Below are 22434 nucleotides of genomic sequence, written 5' to 3' on the forward strand. Positions count from 1 at the left end.
ACCATTTTAACCTATAACCGTAAATTTAACAAATTAATTATAAATTATGAATTTTTAAAAAGATAAATAATATAAATGCCTAATGTAATTGTACAACAACATTTTTAAAATATAGAATTTCAGACTTCAGTATTCAGTATTTGGACACATTTGGTACAACTATTGAACAAATACATCTTCACAAGTGATACAAATTACATAGTGTCAAGTATACAGCAGATAAACAAGTAACAATAAATAAATTAAATTATAATTATTAATTACTAATTTGTAGAAAGATAATATGTATCTAATCGTTCCAATCTATATTCATAAATTCATAAAAATTTAAAGATCGTAAAATACTTTTAAAATACTAAGATAACTGAGATTATAATTTTCATATTAACATTTAACATATTATAGGTACAATGATGAAAGCAAAACCAAATCTTCCTTGGTAAGACATAATCTATCTTAAGACTTATATTACCAATTTAAATTTTGTACTTTTTGTTCACTATAATATTATATGATCGTAGGGTAGAGAAGTATCGACCAAATACTTTAGATGATTTGATCTCGCACGAAGACATTATTCAAACAAGTAAAGCGTGAAAATATTAATTTTTTTCATAAACAAATTAATTTAATATTTTGTTAATGTATGTAGTTGGTAAATTCATTAAAGAAGATACATTACCTCATTTATTATTTTATGGACCTCCTGGAACTGGAAAAACTAGTACAATATTAGCATGTGCCAAGCAATTGTATACTCCAGCACAGTTCCGTTCAATGGTTAGTAAATTTTACATGTATTGATAATATTATTATGTGTATGATTACTTTTTGATCTTAAAACTTAACTAACCATGTACATTAGTTCTTTTATGAGAAGTCACTCATCCAAGAGTCAGCAATATCTAAAAGTTACTTGACAACAGCATATATTGATATAAATTATTTTATGTTACACCATTATTTATGACATAAATTTTATGTTATAGTTATTGTTTATTGATTTAATTACATTTTTACAAATTTAACAATCAAACCATTTTAGTTTAGGTTTTGATTTTTATTAGTAAACTATTTAGTATTTACTTATGAGGGTTAATGAATAAATAATGTTTTTACTCTATATGATTGCCCTAAAATTGCCATGTTTTAAACTGTCATTTAATAGTTTTTCAAACAATCAAAATAGGAATCATACAAATATAGTAAAATATTCCTATGGAATACCTCATATAGTAATGCTATTAGGTACTCATACTAATTGTATATCATTATTTTAAATTTTAGTTTTGGTCGGAAAAAGAATCGACCTATTCTAAATTTGGTTTAAAAGTGAATTGGCCGAAAAGGGAAGGGTACGATTTTGGTTGAAAAGCGAATCAACCTATTTAAAATATGTCGAAAAGTAAATCGGCTAAAACAGGAAGGGTACAGTTTTGGTCGAAAACAGGCGCCCCTATTAATAAGCTAAAAACGAGAATTATGATAAATTCAATAAACCTGTCGACTGACCTGCCGAATATGAGTTTTCACGTTCAGATACACTAATTATAGTTCGGATAATAGAGGGTTTGTATAACGGAGATTTGGACAATCGAGGTTCCTACTGTATTAACAATCTGCAACATGAGTACAATAAGCAAATGGGATTTTTTTTTTTTTACAAAATATTATACAGATATATTATGAGGAGAAAGGCTGTCCAAAATCCTCATGCGGCATTGGTGTTAGGGGTTTAGTAAATCCTTACACCAACACCTTTTTAACCGACGGGTGGAATTTTTGGGTAGGTTTGCAATTTTAAGGTCGTTGTGGAGTGAATTGTTGGTAACATACCAGGGTGCAGAAGTTAGTAAACGTAGAGAAATTGATTGAAATGCTTGTATTGTTTTTGTTTGGGATGGTTTAGCCCAGCCCTTAAAAATTCTTATCCAGATTTCCTGAATTATGCGGATTTATGGATTTACTTTTTATGTGACTTAAGACTTACAATTATTCTTAAAGTGTGGTAAAATAAATTATCAAAATTTGGTATACCTATAGCCGAAAATTAAGTTATTGAATTAAAATATTATGAGCTTATAAAAATGCGTCATTGAACAGCAAAATTGAGTCTATAATCCGTGAAATCCAGATTTGACAAATGCGAATAATTTGGATTTTCGAAATCCGGATATGCCCTCCACTACTAACCACATCATAAAAGAAAATATTAATTTTTTCTTCTACTTAAGTATTCAATATATATTTTTGCATGTTTAGGTTCTTGAGTTGAATGCTTCTGACGACAGAGGAATTAATGTTGTTAGAGGACAAATTATGAACTTTGCATCAACCAGAACAATTTTTAAATCGGGTTTCAAATTAATTATTTTGGATGAAGCTGATGCTATGACTAATGATGCCCAAAATGCTTTAAGAAGAAGTATAAGAACTTTATAATTATAATAATGTTAATTATTCAATACACATTTTATAACTAATAGATTTACTTTTTAGTTATTGAAAAGTTTACTGACAACGTTCGTTTTTGCTTAATTTGCAATTACTTAAGCAAAATAATTCCGGCATTACAGTCCCGATGTACACGCTTTCGATTTGGTCCACTTGATTTTAAACAGATCATGCCTAGACTTGAATATGTTATTGAACAAGAAAAGTATGGTATTCTCAATTTTTTAATATATGTTTTTTTGTTTATTCAACATTTTTTTTTATAAAACTTATTGTGATTTGATTCTCAGAGTAAAAGTAACTGAAGATGGTAAAAAAGCACTGATAGATTTGGCACAAGGTGATATGCGAAAAGTTCTTAACATATTACAAAGTGCTGCTACTGCTTTTCCAGAAGTAAACGAAGATTCTGTTTATACGTGTGTTGGTCATCCACTTAAAAGTGATATTATGAATATTTTAAAATGGTTATTAAATGATGAGTTTTCTACTACCTTCACAAGTAAATTTTCATAACTGCTCAATTGCCTCAATAGATGTGTAAAATTAGTTATATTTTTCTCATAGAAATTCAAGAAATAAAAATTCAAAAAGGTTTGGCTCTACAAGACATATTGACAGAGTTGCACACTTTATTATATAGATGTAAGTATTATGTATTTATTGGTCATCTGAAAAATTGTAATATTTATTTAGTGTTTACAGTGTGTTTTATGATAATAATTGTCTAATAACAGTTCTTATATATTTTAGTGGATTTACCACCAGAATCTCTCATTGAAATACTAACCGAAATGGCTGATATTGAAATTCGACTCAATGGTGGAACAAGTGAAAAAATACATCTTGGTAGTTTAATAAGTGCTTTCCACATGATAAGATCAAAATTAAAACCTGCTGATGACTGAAGACTGCACAATTAAGTATTTTATTTTTAAGTGGCCTCATTTGTTTTTTATGTGTAATTTTTTTCATGATTTTAATATGTGAAAATATCAACAACAAAAAACACATAAATTATAATTTATTATTATAATTTTTGTTCTTAATATGTACACAAAATAAAAATAAAATATATCCATAAAAAAATTACTGAATTATATAACTATACTTTAGTTTGTATAATATTTATATAATAAAAATAATATAATATAGTATTTAACGTAATAATTTATAATAATTTCAATAAATAAGTAGTATTGTGTAGGAGGTAAAATATTAAAATTGTTACAATGGTTTAATTAAGTATTTATTTGTTGGAGGGAAAAACTTAACCTAAAAACTGAGTGTCTTATAGCTTAGAGATCGTGTATTGGCTATAATAATTCATTATTTATTACTTGGGAATTAGGGGCTCTTGGATAGAAATTAGGTTATCCAAACATATTGCTGACAAAGTTATTGAATCCAGATGTAATACTTGAGAGTATTCCAGTGTCTTGAACTGGTTGTTTAGGTGCCAATGCTATACCTTGTGGATGATGATGATGATAGAAATGAGGAACTGGCTGTCTGTAAGGTGTGTTATCCTGTCTCTGAAAGTACATTTATAACAAAATCATTAAACAGGTAATAAATAAATATATATTTTTATATAATTTAAATTGTATATTTAATATATTATCAAGTATTAATATGAAAATGACAGATTTATGATTACATTAAATGTTTGTACACATTACCATTGATGAACAATACCAGTAATTATAATCAATGGTATTACTTACGAAACATTGAAGCCAAGAATAGAAACTTCAAATTCAAAATCTGTTAGAATTAGGGAATATTATTCTTGAATCTGTGGTAGTAGTAGTAGTAGTAGTAGTAATAGAAGATAGTGCAGAAGTTTTATTTTCCCTTAGAACCTGTAACCACTTGAGTTTTGTACATGTATGCAAAAAATAATAGTTGTAGAAAATAAATTTGAAATATTCACCAGTTATCCATAAAGTAGGAAGCTGTTAATTCAGAAATCAATCTGTGTGAGTGTTATTAAAAGCAAGATAGCATAGAGTTAATCAATTAATGTTAGCCACTGTTAAGTGTTAAGCAATATAATATGTAAATGTTAAATGAAAATTATATTTTACTGAAGTATCAAATATTTTAATAACATTCATTATTTTTAGATTAACAAATTTGATGTAACTATATTTATAATACTAATATGATGCATTTGATTAAGTATTTTTTGTGGAGTACATTATACGACATTTAATTACAAACGGCAAGCTACTTACAAAATATATTCACACTTGTTTAATATTTTATAACCATGATACATAAAATATATTATTTTAACAACACAAAACAATTATATTAATATTTTAACTATGATAATGATAATATTATACATTGAGGTAAAAACATTAGGATTATATTTTGTACCATTTAAAATTGTTTTAATAGGTACTCAAAACACTTCAAATGTAATTTATCAATACCTATGAAATTTTTAACACTTTATATTTTCCTTATATGTATATTTTTTTTTATATATATAGCCTTAAATTTAATTTTCTAATTAAATTACATAGGTAACCCTAATTTTTAACTGCCTTTAATGTTAAGCACTTATAAATTAATAAAACGCATTTTAAATAATACTAAAAAGTACATATTAACACAATAATGGTATTATTTTTAGATATGCACAGACTTAGACTCATTAATAACTTTTAAAATTAGTGACAATGATAACATAATAAATACTAAATAATACCATTGATTTTAGAATATACTATTTTAGTATATTATAAAATCAATGATAATACTATGTAATAAAAAAAGTGATTAGATTTTAGTGCATACATATACCATAAAAGATAAATATACTATACACAAGTTTTAGCTATAAAAATAAAATACATTGAAAGAGGATTGGTAGGTTTTATAATTATTAATTTATCTCTGTAAATTAATAAGATTTAAGTCAGCCAAAATGTTGGTAGTCTTCCTACTTAGTTAATAGATAATTTAAATAAAATTAATGTAATATTTTTATACCTTTACTTTGTGTTATATAAACAAAATCAGTTTTCAGTGCAGTTGTTGGTGTGTTTTGTTAGCACCAGTGGTTCTTCAACGTAAGACACCGATAATCGTTCAAAAAACTATTAACTTTTTTGAGAATTTTTGTAATGATTGATGTGTCTTACGTTAATAAAAACGCCGGAATAATAATACATTGTAGTGTTAGGTAATGAATTGTGCGAAAGAAGTAAGTGCGAGAAGGGCCGATCGTAAGAAAATTGTAATAAAACGTAAAAGTTTGGTCATTTTTCGAAATGTTCAGATTCGATGCGTACACTATAATATTAGTCCGTTATTCTGTTTGAATCCCCCGGGACGATGGTAATGAACAAACACTAGGTACCTACTATTAAACATAAACTCCTCCAAACCTAATATAGTATGGCTATAAACCCCGTAGTAGACGGCCCCAAATCAAGAGTCTACAGCAGTCCAGTGACGAGCTCACTATTTTTTAAAACTGTAAAGGGTGGGATGTGCAATTTTGATAATTCTTATACCACTACATTATACACCGTTAAATATACTTTCACAGCTTTAAGATATATTCGATATGCAAAAATTAGAAAAAAAAGTGGATATTTGTGTTAGTATTGATATTCAAGTAAATTTACCTTTTATGAAGTTTTAAGGTAGGCAAGACTATTATGTTATCTGTACTATCTTTATTTTTACGATATTTTCGGTTTTAGTCGTGATTAATGAACATTTTTAGATAAGTAGGTAGGTATCAATATTTTACATAGCCTATCATCATCTCGTAACACTGTAACAGTCGTAACTCGTCTAAAAACCTAAGTATCGTAAAACCCCAAAGGAAGAGCACAGATATGTATAATATTTATTCAGAAGTTCTTAACTTTGAATTCCATAACAGATTATAATTATATGGACTCTAATAAGTTATTAAAGCTAACGACTCAAAATCACACGTATGTACACGTTATTCTCGGCGATAGGTATATTGTTATGCGTTAGTAAGGTGGATACAACAGGTAGGTACTATAAACGTCCGCTCAATATATTAATATATCAATATGTTAAATCGCGAAAAGCGGTTATTTGCGATGACCGGAGAAAAGCATGACCGCCACCACGGCCGCGGCTCTCGCGTGCCAGCTGTGCGACGTCGAACGCGCGTCGCTGCAGCAGTAAGTCCGCAACCCGTCCCGCCAGTTCCTGCTGGAATTAAGGGATGCACCCCGGACGGAAATTGTCTCGTCTCGGTTACCGGTCATCCAGGGAGGTTGCCATGGTTTTCGACGCGGCTTTTTCGCCGGTGGACCACTTACCTTAGACGTGTGCAGCGTAACGTTCAACAGCGTGGGATGTTGTTCCACGACCATGAAGTCCATTTCCTTGGGTATGTACCCGTCTCCGTAGATCTGAAATACCGCAACACATTTCATATATATTATTTTGTGATGAAAACGAGGGCGTGTTGGGGTGACTTATACGAGAGTGTGGTCAGTCATCTCAGCCCCTCGGTCGCCATTTTATATTTTTTATGTAATTTGGGTAAATCTTTGCCATTCGTCGTCTACTCGTCTATAATAAAGAGCGTTGAAGCCCCCTCCCGGAGGTGGCAAAGGTAAATCTTTGCAGCTGCCACTCATGACCCATCATGGAGTATTATTATTTCCGAAAGAAAATTACTTATATAGGAATAGGTAGGTACACTTTTTATTATTTCGAATTAGAGTCTGGAATTATACCGAGTGATCGGTTTTACGTAATAATAACACTCAAATATATATAATGTGTATTACATTAAATCGATCTCTAAAATGCATTATTTTAAATATTGCATAATTTTTATTAAAAATCAATTACGTTACTTAATTTGTAGATTCTATAATTTTTATAGGAACTTTAATTTTAATTATAAATATTTTCATACTTTGGCATATTTGAAATAAATGTATAAAACCTGCTGTAAATTGTAATAGTTGCATATTTTATAAAATAAGTATCTGCATCTACATTTTTTTTAACAATAATAATGCAATTGTTTTGATAAGACTTGTGAGTGTATAAATAAAATCTTTGTGGTACCTACTAAAAATGAATGCATTTTTAACTGATTCAATAGAACGAAATATTTTACTAGTAAACAAATAATTTTTACTAGGTTTGAAATACGGATATAATACCTTTATAATATTATAGATAAGTCGTTTGATATAAAAAATATGATAATTTGTAATTATGTTATACTAACCTCGAGCTTGTAAACACCGGGTAACAATATCCTCCAGAATTCACCGTACTTGGTTGTTTGGAATCCTACGTCACGGCCCTTAATCTTGAGCGACGCCTTTTCAATCGGGTTACCGTGTTCGTCCATCACAAACCCGTGGACTCCCCTGTGAGCTTCGGCCAAGAATTTAACGAGTGACTAAAAGGAAAAAAAATTGGAAATAAATATTTGCACGCTGAACACGGTGGCCAAAACTATCATATACATTTATATATAACAGTATAACACAATATTGAATGTATTATCATACCAATCGATTTTCTTCCCAGAGTTTGGGCAGCTCAGAAGTGGGCGGGTATTTACAACAAGATAATTCCAATGTAACTTCCATGCAACCGTACCAAACGTAATTGAAATCTTGCATACCACCTATGGGATTAAAGCATATACATATATTTTTATAATCTACTAATACACAAAATAATATATTTGAAAAATGTGACTAAATGTTTATGTAACTTCGTAACGATTTAATTAAAATATTATACACTAGTCAAAACCTAGCAGTGCCGTTCCCAAATTTTGCGAGGCACTGGACTTCATTAGAATTTGAGGCCCTTAACTTACAATATTATATGCAAAAATGTTTAAAAATATTTTAATTACACGATATATTATATTATTGTATATACGCGAGGCCCTGGGTGTGTGCCCTTTTTAAATTTAAATTAAAAATTTGAATTATATAATATATACGGTTAAAAAGATATTCTTTTTTTAAATTTTAGTACAAGTAAGTTCATCTTTAAATTTTAACTATTGAGAAAAATTCGTCACCTATTGTTTAAATATAATTACGACAGTACAAAAATGTTAGTTTTTAAAATGAAATAAATAAGTATTATTTACTTTATACACTACAGTTACTGTGCAGGGTTAAAAGGAATACTATTTAAATTTAACACAAAAATGTTTTTAAAATAGGAGATATTTTGTAAATCATTACAGGCTTTAGTCGTGTCTTTTATATTATAATGTTATACCAGAGAATATAAAAACGAATACACACATGAGCTATGAGCATAATATGATGCACATCATAGTTCTTGGGTGTAACAATAATAATAATAATACAATCCAATATAATATTACGTAGAATATATGTCTAATACATTTATACATAATATTATTATGTATACAGTATAATTAGTAACAACTACACTACGCAAAACACGGCGTTACCTAAGTGTATCTATTTAGTATTTAAAACGAAAACAACGTTTTTACTGCGCTCACGAGTTTAGTGACTAATTAGTTAATAGATATCTGGTATGCATGGTATAACACAGACTGCAGTATGAGTGGTATGTATAAATACCACGATCGTAACTGACGTTTAACAACCTATATAAGGTCATTGTTCTAAAGGTGGCCGCTCATTTATTTAAATGTTTTTGAAAATATTTATTTATACATTTTTTGAAGTCATTTTAAAAGAATTTTTTTCTCGCACACGTTCTTACGTGCGTTAACTATTTCAAGCTATATAAAAAAAATATTTTTCAAAATATTCACACTTATTTTTTGAGATAACGAGAATGCTATTGCTGTTCGAATGTTAAAATAATCATTCTGCATCGATATTATAATAAAATAAATAATGTTGCTGTGCGTATAGGAATCATTGAATAATATTAATATCACTCAAAAATAGCCGGTATAGTGATACTCTAAAGTCTAAGGTACGTGTAACATTATCGGTTCAAAAATAATATTTTCTTATCGTCGTGAAAAAATAATAACACAACATTTGGGACTGCAGCGTGTGCCTACGATCGTTTGACCGGTTTTTACCTGTGAGTGGATACCACGCGGCTCCGTTGGTGATGCCGTTATTGAATGTTGGCGTTCCCGATTTGCATGCCACTCCTTGGTTCATCGTCGGGTGGTTTCTGGAGTAGGTCAGAGCCAAATGTTTGAACACGTCGTCATCGGGCGTTAGAGACGGCGTAGAGGTGTAGCTCTGGAACACTGTACAAGACATATTAATATATTATAACACATAATTGATGATGGTAATATAATATACAGATATAGGAAGGTACACCAGGACGTCCGGTTAATGACGATGCATGATAAATCATCATTGATATGTTGGATATATAATAATATAATATGTACATTCTTATAATAACATCTCGTAAGTCCTCGCGTTTGATAATAATAAATATCAATTATCTCTTAATATTACGCGTATATTATGTATATTTAGTATTATAATATTATGATTACGGTGTTTAACGTGCTGTATAGTAGTGGATAGGTACCCAATGTTATTATATTTATACCTACATTCAAAAAAGTATACCTGTAGGTTATACCAATAACAATCATAATTTAACTGATCGTTTGGAAGTTCTATCAAAAAAAAAGTAGTAACACAACATATTTTCACTGTCATGGTCACTATGTGAAGGGGAACATCACAATAAACATAGATATAGATAACGTCATCCCAAGTCAATGCGTACTAAAACCACTACGCATCGAGTCGTCAGTTTTACTCATATATTATGTTCATTTTATACAAAATAATATACCTAGTATACCTATAATATGTAGTATATAATAGTATTAACTGTAAATGTACAATACATTTTTTCGGTACCTATATCATTATTTACTATATAATTATAATTTATATGAATAAATGTATTTACTTACCGGAACACAGTGGTAATGAAATACAGAATCCTTCGTAATCATTAGAATTTCGTTAGACATACAAAATACACATATTGTTGAAATCCGTTTTTTTTTTTTTATAAAATATTATATCATTATTCATTAGTTATTAAAATATAACACGTATAGATCGATTTCTAACCTATGTTAGTCACATAAATAATAGACATGACTAGTAAGCCTAAACTTGGGGATCAAATTAAAAAGTAAAATAAATTATTAGTTGAAATTATTTTATACATGAGACATAAATTATATCAACATGACAACATAACATTATTTTCACATTCAAATTAGATCAAAATAATACAATTTTTTTTATTAAATGCTCGATGTGAACAAAAGTTATTTAAGCTAGCTTTAATTAATTTGTATAGTAATAATAATATTATTTTAAAATAAGCAAGTTAAATTAAATGTTGTATATTTTGATACTAAAAGGGACCTATATAGTATATATATGTATATTTATCCGACTAATTGATATGAATATTTCGAATTTGTATTATTATTTTTTGTGATAAGTATATTATTAAATATTTATTCGACTCACTTGAGTTTGGAGTGTTGTCAAACGGATAGCTAGCCACTAAGGCGCCCCCATGAAGTCCACCAGACAACACAAACTGTATCTTTGACGTCCATTCCTTGACAGCATCAGTTTCAGGTTGACCTCTCTTGTTGTTTTGCTTGAAGTAGTCCGGGAAATTGCGGTTCAAGTCGAAGCCACGTGCGTTGTACCGGCCCTGACCACCGTCGCATTGACCTTCACGTGCCACCTCGAAACCGTCTGGGTTCATCGACGGCAATATGTGGATGCGCGTGTTGTCCAGAAGCCACCGAATGTATGGGTCCACCGAATAGCTGTTCACCAAATACTAGTGAACACAAATCGAATTCTTAATTTCAATTTTTTAATAACACTTATTTTTATTGTTTCATAACATATAATAAGCTCTCAAATGTATTATTTTTTATTTTGACAGAGAGCTGAGATGAAGTAAAAAATGGAAAAAAGTATCATATAAGTGATTTTTAACCTAGGACTAATGATTATACAATAGACTCCAAGTATAACTGTATACGCATTTTTGGGGGAAATTATGGAAATACTTAATTCTTCTCATCCTACCATGTGTGTTTCAGTTAAACTTTATCATTTAAAAGTAATAGAAAATATTGGATGGATTTTATCACGAGCTATATACCCGAATTCGATTACTGTTATCACGCTGTAGGTATAATTCAAAACATATTTCTTAAAATGTCAGCTGGCTTATTATTAGTATACGGGAGTTGGGAGTATAAGGCAATACCCCTGCAAACGAGTGAAAACAGTGAAGTGTGTACGTATTATTCTTACTTAAAATACTACGGACGACCACAACGTGAAAATATTCATCGAAAACCGGAATCACACAAAACCAATCTCATATGTGCAAATGTACAAACCATGTACTTACGTCGAGAAACTAGTAGAAATATACGACGGTCTAAAATTGATTTTTGTAAAATGTACCGTTAACACGAAACATTCGTTGTACGCCTCTTATACGGTCGTCAAATCAATAATTATACACCATTTTATGGATTAATATACCTACGTTTATTCTAACAGGAAATAATTTCTTTAAATTGAATTAGTAGTTATATACGTAATTCAGTTTGTATACATTATACAACGTACATATTTTATACGTCACGACTCGCATATTTGAAATCTTGTACCTAAACAATTTTTTACAATGATTGTTTTTATATTTATCCTATTGCATCATAATGCTTAAAATAATTCCTTTATATATAATTTCTGATGAAAGTAAAAATAAAAAGGCAGTAGTGCGTTTCAAGAATAAACTTTAATAATGGACCTGTATGTTATTAAAACGGTTATTATGTAAAAAAATTCCAAAAATTGTAATTATAATTTATTATAATTTTTCAATTTTTTTCAAGAACAAGTTTAAGGATCATCAGTCATCACTCAGAGTCATGAATATATTATAATACACTGTTAGGTAAACGTATCATATAATATGTATGCATTTTCATAATATACTAGGTAGGTATCTATATTAATTGTGTATCTACTACCTATCTAACAAGTATAACAGTGTTAGCGAATGCACTGCGATCGACGTCTCTAACAGTTGTTAGTTTGTTAAATACAGAAGAATGATATATCATAATACATAAGTATAAAATATGTATAATTAATATATTTTATTTTCTATTACTACTGTGAGCATAATATGTTTTTGAATATTTTTGAATATCATTGTAATACACAATAAATTATAGCTAATGAATGCACTTCAATTAGCTATTTACTCATACGATCTTGAGGGGTAGAGGGGGAAAGTATAACTAGTAAAGCTTAAGGTAGGTACGTTAAAATGTCTCGCTGTAGCGTTCCTCTCCGTGAACTCGCCAGTAATTAATACAGTGTAGGTAATAGTCAGTATAAGCACATTAATTGTTTTGTATATGATATAAACATAATGTCGTTATAAATCAATAACGATGGAATGTCATTAAAATATGTTATAAAAATTTAAAAAATTTAGATGCATTATAATAATGATATAATATATAAATATATCCTGTTTCCTGGTAAACTTTTAAACACAATCAATTTTATCCGCCCATACCTATTTCTAACGGTCTTTCTTAAGGCTATGTCGTACTATTATTGTATTATTATAAATACTATTATTGTAAATGAAGTTGATTTTCATAATAAAAATTGTAATTATTATAATTATTATACAGCAACTATATAGATATGTTACCTGAATAAGATGCAACATGAGCTCTCTGCCAACCGCTTCATTTCCGTGCATATTGGCCACGTATTTGACATCTGGTTTGCCAATCATGTGTTCGTACGGACTGGAAGACACTACCATAACCCATAAATCGCGACCTATATGATATTTAAGTTTTTTTTTAAATTTTTAGTGTACATATTAAATTAACATAATAATTCGAGACAGAAAACACCCATATTATGTATGATTAAAAATTTAACATTTAACAATATAATATTAAATATGATTCGACAAATTATTTCTGCATTCTTATATTAGCTATACTCGAGTAGATGACATATTTAGGTAAGCGTTTTATAATCATAACTTATATGTAATACACTATATAATATATTTATAAATATTTATAACATATTATAAACATAGAAGATATATACACAGATATTATTATTTTAACTTAAATATTTATTATTTACCATTCAGCAGTATACAGTGATATTTTTTTTTATGGTCTAACAATATTATATATATATAATTTTTTTTATTGATCTTTAGCCTGGGGACTAAGGCTAAGACATTAGCTGTTGTAGGGGTAAGGTTTTGGTACGGTAGGTTGTTTTTACAGTTGTTACGGTAGGTAGCAAAACGTGTATGTGTGGCAAGGTTTTTAACTACTATGAACCCGCATGGTCACCCATACGAGAGCTAGTAATTACCCAAGTCTGAAACCAGCTAAAACAATAGTAGACAAATTTTACAAAAAGCAAAAAAACAGGACATAATTACATTGGAATCCGGGAAAACAGACCTACAATATTTGTTGGTTCCCAACACTAGGGCTAGGGTCTTAGACAATTTCACATGTGGAGCAATAACCTCGTATAATATAGGTGTTATTGTATTAATATATTGATATATATAATGTTACTCATGTGAACGTACCTTGAACGGATTTTCCGATGGAGTAGAGGGCTGTGAGGTTGGGGTACCGAGATGACGTTGTTCTCAGAAACTTAGTCATCTTGTCGTAGTCGTGATACTTGAACTCGAGCTGATAGTTTTGGTCCTGGACCAGATCCTGGGGATTATAGTGAGAGCCGTACGCCGAATCAACGGCGTAACCACCAGTAGCCGGTGACGGGTTACCAGGGTGGTGGTAGTTGTTGCTGACAGCCCGGTTGCCCACATTCTTTCCCTCGACCACATCAGCGGGTACAGGAGATCCGCCGCGCGTATACTGTGGTATCCTGTGGTTGTTTATCGAACCCGAGTTGATTGACTCCTGGGCCTCTTCATCCAACAGTGGATGGTCCTGCTGCATCAGAACGCCTCCATCCCCGTATTGTTCGCCGTATACGGTTGAAGCCGAGCTAACCGCGTCCGACTGTTTGCCATGTTGCAAGTGCTTTTCGTACTGTTGCGCAGACGAAGGATCTTGAGAATACGTGTCCGGTCGAATTTTGCTCTTGATCACTTCGCCGCCACCGCCGCTGGTCAGCTCTTCCGAATCGTAGTACTGATGTTGTTGCTGTTGCTGTTGGACTGACGACAGCCGTTTTTCGGATTGACAATGAACCGGCAGTGCGAAAAACGCGACCGCGGTTGTGAACGCAACCAACGTCCGAACCGACAGCAGCAAATGCGAGCGACGACCGTTAGCTTTCGCCCGGCACGTCGTCGCGGTGGAAAGCGCCATCGTTCGCGATTAGTCTGTAAACACATAACAAGTCCGATTAATATAACATCTAATAACTATGTAAATGTTTCATTTCGATGTCATATCAATAAATATTATTATAGCTTTAATCGTAATATGGCGCATAGAAATACCCAGAATCCGGATTAAGCCCAGAAACATTGAATCCTGCACCTCCACGTGTTACGTGATATATAACGATTAATGAACTATTTATACCATCGGCACTCTGTTATGTAGCTTACTGCCGTAATATCAAGTAAATCCCATTCATTCAATTAGATAAAGGTCTCTAGTTATTATCCCCAATAATGTATTCAACTGTATTAACTATGTTAATTTATTACGTACATAAATTTAAAAAAAATTTTTAAATGTTCAATTTTTTCCAGATAAATAAAATATCTAAAATGTAAATCATATTTTATTTTTATTTTTTTGAGCACTTTAACGCGATGGTATATTTACGACAAAATACGTAAAAGGGTGAAACTGAGCTGTAAACTAAAATTTATTGACGTGCTTGATTAGCAAAAATATTATAATACGATGCGATATAATATATACTATACCGCATTAAAAATTGTTCGTCTGTATTAAATACGTTTTTATTGCGGCACTACTAATAAAATATATTTTTAGTAGCTTTTAAACGGTTTGTGATACGTGATGCATTAAAATAATATACAAATATTATAATCCATACATTTAACCGGTCTTGTTTATACATATTTATATATTCCACGAGTATTCATTGAGCACATCAATCCCAGAACCGTATACTTATAATTTATAGAATATACACATACGTACTCTTTACGCCTATACATACGTGTATGTATAATCTTTTATCCATGTTACACACTATATAGGTAATCATTACGTTAAATATATAAATATAATTATTATATGAATTCCGTGGTGATTTGTTTAACGACGGTTTGGTAACAGTAAAACGTGTTCGTTAAAAAATTACTGGTAGGTAGATATTATTGTAATGTATATGTTATAATACGTACATTATACAAAGTAGTTTTCCAGTGGTCGGGAGTACAGGGAGGAAACGGGTTTATAACTGTTATTATTATACACGCGACTGTATTATAATTTACTATAATATACGATGAGAGACCGCTCGCCGAACGGTTTTTTTTAAAAGTTACTCCGTGGTGGATATTTAGATAAGTATCTATATGATTGTAACTGAATGACTACAGCGACGTCAAGATCGCCTAACGGACATGACATTTAATAATATATTCGAAAAACAGAATATTCAATTACTAAATCTAAAGTTCTTCTGTGATACCTTTATAGCTCATTGACTCGTTGTCAAAGAAAAATCCCCAAAACAGTGAATTTTCTCTTTTTATCGAATATTCCTATACAAACATGTTCTTCAATCGATTCACGTCTAAATTCGTGTGACACGACTGCATGGATTTTGAACACGCGTACGAAAAATTGTTTAAGTAAGGTTCCAAATTGCATAAATATATTCGTGGTAAAAATAGGGTTAAACATGATGTATACATCTTATAACATTATAATATTGGTAGATATTATATAATATATAGGTATATGAAATAGTATTCGTATTTATGTATAGTTGTATACAAGTCGTGTAATAAGTGTGCCTCATTCATTCAGATTCATATAAGTGAAAATATTATATACGATATATCTTTATATGTAAATGTAGAGAGCCATATAGGATATTCTTCTCATGAATGAGGGCGTAACATCGAAATATAAATAATATCATAATATATGGAATATTGCGTATAGACACTTTAAACAATGACAATAATGTTAAAATAATATATTACAACTATTATAGTATTAATAATAATAACAATCATGAAAATATGAAGGTTTTTTCACTTTAGGTTGAAGTGCTTTGATTGAGTTTTTGAATAGCCTGGAATAGCCCTATATCAGCAAAATGAGACCCACAGTTTTCAATAAACGGGATGCCATGTTTACGACTATTAGAATTAGATACTATTTGTAAATTTTAGGTATATAAATATAACTTATTGTTATGATTCAAAGCAAAAACACGGTTATTTTTTCCCGAAAGTAATTCATTGTTTGTGTCACTTTCGGATCTCATCGGCATAATAATTATTTGCGCTCTATTTCCACTGGGCCAGAGCGTCCATGTCACGTATACATACACTATTATAATAATATATACCTACACACGCATGTGTATGGATCATGTATATATGGTATTTTATTATATTATACCGACTATGTTGTCACGTCCGGTTTTAAACATGCGTGATAGTTTTATATATCTATATGCAGTATACAAAACATATTATTAATTATTATGTACATATGAATATATAATAGATCTTATATATCGCAATACTTATACACATTGTACCTAGGTACATATATATAAAAATGTGCCAGCCACCAGATTTCAAAAATCTTGAGCAACGCTTAACATTGTTGTTTCATGAGCAACTTTCAACACGCCCGGCAAAAAAACAAAAATATTTAGAAACATTAAAGAAGGAGATACCTACACAACTTACTATTCAGACTGAAAGAATGCGCCAGGAAAATAATACATACTAGAAATATATATTTTCGGAATTCTCTCAGACGAGTCAGACCTCAGACGAAGTCTAACGCAGCCGACTCAAGGTTCGATTTAAATATTATACTCGTATTATACGCAACTGTATAGCTGGTATAGGCGAAAACCGGAACACGCTATTATATATTATGCGAATTCATGTGAGAGACGATCGATGAATCTACATTAATATGAATAATATAATATAATATCTGCTATTACCTGCTGTACATATTACGCGTGGTAAACGACTCAGAATGTTAATGTATTCGTCAAATAAAACTCCCCAACCCCAAAGTGCAAAAATGCTGACAATCTGACATCCATACTGTTAATATAGATATAGAATATTATAAACTGTATTGTACCTATAATTATTATTAGAGCATATCATAATACAACGTTAGGACATATTTTAGGTAGGCATGTGTAGTGTATCAAAAAAGTGTAACATACAAAAACATTATTCATTATTTTGGACTTAGGTGTTGAAATAAATATGCTATATAAAGTAGGTACAATTGAGTATAGGCAATAGTATAATAGATCATCGTGGGGTAAATATTATTAAAAGTCAAACAATTTACATTAAATAACGTATACCAAGTCTTATAAAATAAAATAGTATTACGTTATTGTTATTTGTTTAAGTACGTATGTCGGTGATTTTACTTTCAAACGGTGCGCCGTGCGCATCCGCCGAACAAAATACACCACGACTTTTCATCCGTTTTGACATTTTTGCCGTCATAATATCCTGCACATACTATATGCATATTGCATATGTTTTATGTATATTATAGATAAGCGTTAGTACGTGATCAATACATATTGGGGCGTATTTGATCTATAAAACATATAAAATTATAATATTAAATAGGTATTCAAATATTACTGAGGATATATGCAAAAAGTTTTTATGCGTACCACGATGGAGCTTAATAATATTATTTATTGTTGACGGTTTTATACGGTAAATATTGTACCGTTACGGGTACAATATTTTGATTAATATTGAGGGTTAGGTGGTATATAATGGCCATTGAGTATTTACATTAGATATTCATATTTATAAATATATATGATTTAGTTAGATATAATATTATGTTGTTTGTAAGCCATAGCTTATAAATAGGGCTCGAATGTTGTTGCACTAAAAATGTTATAAAATTGATTGCATTATTGCTGTGAAAAATACCCAAAATTGCAATAAAAAAATATTTTGTACCAAAAAAATAAAAATACAATATATTAACAAATTATTTTATGAAATGGATTAAGTCATTTTATTAAGTAATATTATAAAGTTTTATTAGATAGGTTTTAAACGAGTAGATAATAAAAAAGATTCAAATTCAAATTCTCGTCAGTTGTCATTAAAAATCTGGTAAATTGTGCGGTCTTCTTATTTTTTCAGAAATCTACAAATAATTTTATCAAAATTTAAAACTTTTTATTTAAACTATTTTTTATTTGTTTTTTTTTTGAAAAACCTTACCTTACCTTACCTTAAAAGTTATTGCTCTGTATAATCTAACAAAAAAAAGTGAAAACATAAAAAAATATATAAAATTGTATTGAAAATGACGACAATCAACAAAATTGCCATAAGATTGAAAAAAGGTTAAAAAGTTGTACTTAAAATTTTTATATATTAATTGGTACTCGTTTGAAATAAATTTATAAATTACTGTTTACAACAAATCCGAACAATAGAAAAAAAATTGCAAAAGCAACAACATCCGAGCCCTACTAATAACTATATTATTATACATACTACCAAAATAGACGTTCGACTTAGGACGCCAAACGTGCCAATATACTTGTAAAATGACGTGTACATTAAGAAATCTCGATTTTGGCTTTAAATGACGCGAGTCTAAAGATAATAACGAAAAAACCTTGAAGTATTAACAATTGTTATACTAATAATAAGTAATAAATAATAATCATTCATAAAATCATAACTAATAATAAAGTTGTTGTAACTTGTAGGTTTACGTTATTGAGTATAATTAAAATACAGAAACATTACGCATTGTTTACAAATCATCATGATATATCATTGTACGTACTTAAAAATATAAAACGTGTGACAACAATAATCGGTAAAACACAATTACCGGATGCAACTTTTCGAAATCAGATGATTAAATTACAATTTATTATATAGCGCACCGGAACCGTGGCGTCGTGTTATTATTGACCGTTGCGCGGTGATGACTGAATTCCATCAATATTTGAACATAAACAACAGAGATCATGTATTCGTGTACCATTAAAATATAGTTTGGAGTGTTTGAATATTACATAATATTATTTAAATCATCAAAATACCCATGTTGAACATATTATAAATCGTGTTTTGCACGTATCTAAATTAATATCAGTATTAGTATTAATCTATGTTAATATTATTTTTAGGTAAATAACAATATATATATATATATATATATATATATATATATATATATATATTATATAAGCCCTACGGCCTACAAGCTATATCAATTTATTATTTATTTAATAACCAATAGGTATCATAATGAGTATAATATAGTAGCCCAGAATTAGTGAATTTTAATAAAAATGCAATCTACCAAAGAATCTTGGTGCACAATTTGTTTTCTTTCTCTCTAACTTGTTCGTTGTAACGAATTATGGCAAATTGTGTTCATCAGAACTTCAGAACCAATTTATTATATTATATGTTGCTATAATTAATATCAGAGAAAATTGTGAATTATAAATAGATGATATGCTATGTGCAAAATATTAGGTACAATGCTTATACATAATTTACAAACATTGAAAAATCGTAAAAATAAAAATTAAGTGAACGCAAGATATTATTGAGATAATAAATAGTGTGATGGCATCGTATTATGACTAAAATTATTTGAAATTTGAATTAAATTGTACATGATATACTGAGTTATTAGTTTACTACAACTATTTGCTTTTTGAACCCACTTCATACTTGCAAATTTTGGTTTTTTTTATGAATTAAACTTTTACGTTTAAGTCGAAGTAAAATTGTTGGTTGTATAGTTTTGTTGGATTATAGTCCCAAATTTCGTTCGTGTTTAGGTTTCACTACCTAATTATTTCGATTAAGATGTAAGGTTAAATTGATATGACTACTATTGACCATACAGTATGCGGTCATATGGTTACATTTTATTATTTTTATAAGCCCTAGAGACTATGCAGCATGCACACTACAGTTATCATAGCTTTTGAGAAACGCTTGTGGACAAATCCAATATAATAATATTAAATGATCAATAATAATAATTATTATTACTGCAGTCGTAATGACTGAGTCATTCCTCAAATGTCTACCGTACAACTGCAGTTAAGTATACATACGTAATGTTCATAATGTTCCTAAATAGTTTATTTATGAGCAGAGAGCACCTTCCGTACGTTTTTATATAAATTGTCGCATATATACTTTCCCCGGAACAAAAGACATTAAAAAATAGCATTTTCTCTTTTTACTTGCTATTAATTGATAATTATTTGATGATGATAGTAATATTAATAATAATATACAATCAAAATTTTTTTGTAATACCACTTTAATAAATTTATATTTTAATATACTGCATAGTGCATATATGTACTGAAACCTACATAATATATATTGTAATTTAATAACCACGGCGCAATAAAGAACATTATTACATGAAAATGTAAATAATAATATATTCCCTTATGTTTAATGTATATACTGTATATATATATATATATATATATATATATATATCTGTAACGAGTTTAGTCATATGTAAAATGTTTATAACTTAGGATGCGGAATGTTTTAATATTCTATTTGATTACTTTTATCGATTTTTTATAGGATTATGTATTTAAAATATTATTTAAATATTACTCAAAATAATACGAATACTTCATATAGTTACAATAATAAACAGTCACCGTTTTATAGTGGTTATCCATAATAATATATAATTAAAGAAATTATATCAAAGCAAAAAAAGCACATAAAATTTCGTATTTTATTGTATTTCAAATATTTATACCAAAAAAAATCAGTAACATATTTTTCAAAAAATAAAAAAAATAGAGATATAATATGCTGATGTACTTATTCGGAATTTAGCTAGGTATGATAAGATATATTATATTACTATTACAGTGTATCTATAAACTAGATACGGGTAAATAATACGTAAATACTAAATATTATGATGCACTTGAAAGCGAAGAATGTGTGTAGTGTGCCTTCGCGGTCAATTAACTTCACCGCATATTACATGTAATGCTTTTCGGGATATGCAAATCATACATAAATCGACGCGAGTAAATATAGAATGTTGTACCTACACAATGGATTTCCGGATAAATGGACCAGCCAAATTTTCTTTGGCCTACTGATATAATACAATACCGTATAAAATAACGAGAGTGTAGATAATGATCGTGTGTATTATATATCAGTAGGCAGGTACACAAAAAAATAAAAATCTAAATAGGATATTATTCAGTTATTATGATAAAGAAGCCGCACATTTGATGGAACCGAGTAAAAGTGTAATCCTTTTATCGTTAAATCATATATCAATACCAACCGACAAAAAACGATTATAGGTTATTTATTTTTTTATTTTTTTTAATTGACTAGTGTATACACTCTTTATAACACGATATTTCAGTATTAGCCCAAAGCTAGATTCACGCAACTTCGGCAGCGCAAAGTGCAAACGTATAAAGGTATAACTTATAACTCAATAACTGTACGTCTGTATAATATTACTTACGCGTACTGGAACTTTCGTAGCAAATTTTACGTTTCACAACTTATATCACCTAAGTAGAACATTAATTTTATTCGCATTTTATCCATACTTTTACAGATACACACGAGACATGCGAAAATATCGAATAGACAATAGTCGAAATAGGTTATCGATGG

The 22434-nt window shown here is 29.5% G+C and overlaps 2 protein-coding genes across 5 annotated transcripts in view; one reads left to right on the forward strand and one right to left on the reverse strand.

Annotated features, from left to right (window-relative positions):
* On the forward strand, positions 1-3989 carry RfC3 (replication factor C subunit RfC3). Its single transcript, XM_015518089.2, has 9 exons — positions 1-227; positions 406-439; positions 522-586; positions 653-780; positions 2263-2425; positions 2500-2659; positions 2745-2956; positions 3022-3099; positions 3208-3989. The coding sequence occupies exons 2-9, from the start codon at positions 411-413 to the stop codon at positions 3360-3362; spliced, it is 990 nt and encodes a 329-aa protein (XP_015373575.1). The 5' UTR covers positions 1-227; positions 406-410; the 3' UTR covers positions 3363-3989.
* The window catches only part of LOC107168618 (carboxypeptidase D-like), a 24736-nt gene continuing 5773 nt past the window's right edge, over positions 3472-22434 (reverse strand). For 2 of the 4 annotated variants that reach the window (XM_089228384.1, XM_089228383.1), the window contains exons 2-10: positions 14146-14913; positions 13225-13358; positions 10986-11310; positions 10412-10441; positions 9542-9718; positions 7998-8116; positions 7709-7885; positions 6780-6872; positions 3472-3989 (exon numbers count right to left, since the gene is read on the reverse strand). In XM_089228384.1, coding sequence (XP_089084510.1) covers positions 3828-3989; positions 6780-6872; positions 7709-7885; positions 7998-8116; positions 9542-9718; positions 10412-10441; positions 10986-11310; positions 13225-13358; positions 14146-14899 — 1971 coding nt within the window. In that variant the 5' untranslated portion in view covers positions 14900-14913 and the 3' untranslated portion in view covers positions 3472-3827. Of the gene's footprint in view, positions 3990-4181; positions 4320-6779; positions 6873-7708; positions 7886-7997; positions 8117-9541; positions 9719-10411; positions 10442-10985; positions 11311-13224; positions 13359-14145; positions 14914-22434 lie in introns of all 4 variants that reach the window. The other 2 variants (XM_089228386.1, XM_089228385.1) reach the window with 2 other exon arrangements.

Source organism: Diuraphis noxia, unplaced genomic scaffold, assembly GCF_037042655.1.
Source record: "Diuraphis noxia isolate RWA-SAM2 unplaced genomic scaffold, SU_Dnox_SAM2 contig0005, whole genome shotgun sequence".
NCBI classification, from domain to species: Eukaryota; Metazoa; Arthropoda; class Insecta; order Hemiptera; family Aphididae; genus Diuraphis; species Diuraphis noxia.

Bases quoted from the DNA above. Each gene is read 5' to 3' on its own strand.
- RfC3 (XM_015518089.2), top strand. From the start codon at position 411: ATGATGAAAGCAAAACCAAATCTTCCTTG. The intron at 2,426-2,499 runs GTATAAGAACTT...TTTACTTTTTAG, and splicing joins CCAAAATGCTTTAAGAAGAA to TTATTGAAAAGTTTACTGAC. The intron at 2,660-2,744 runs GTATGGTATTCT...TTTGATTCTCAG, and splicing joins TATGTTATTGAACAAGAAAA to AGTAAAAGTAACTGAAGATG.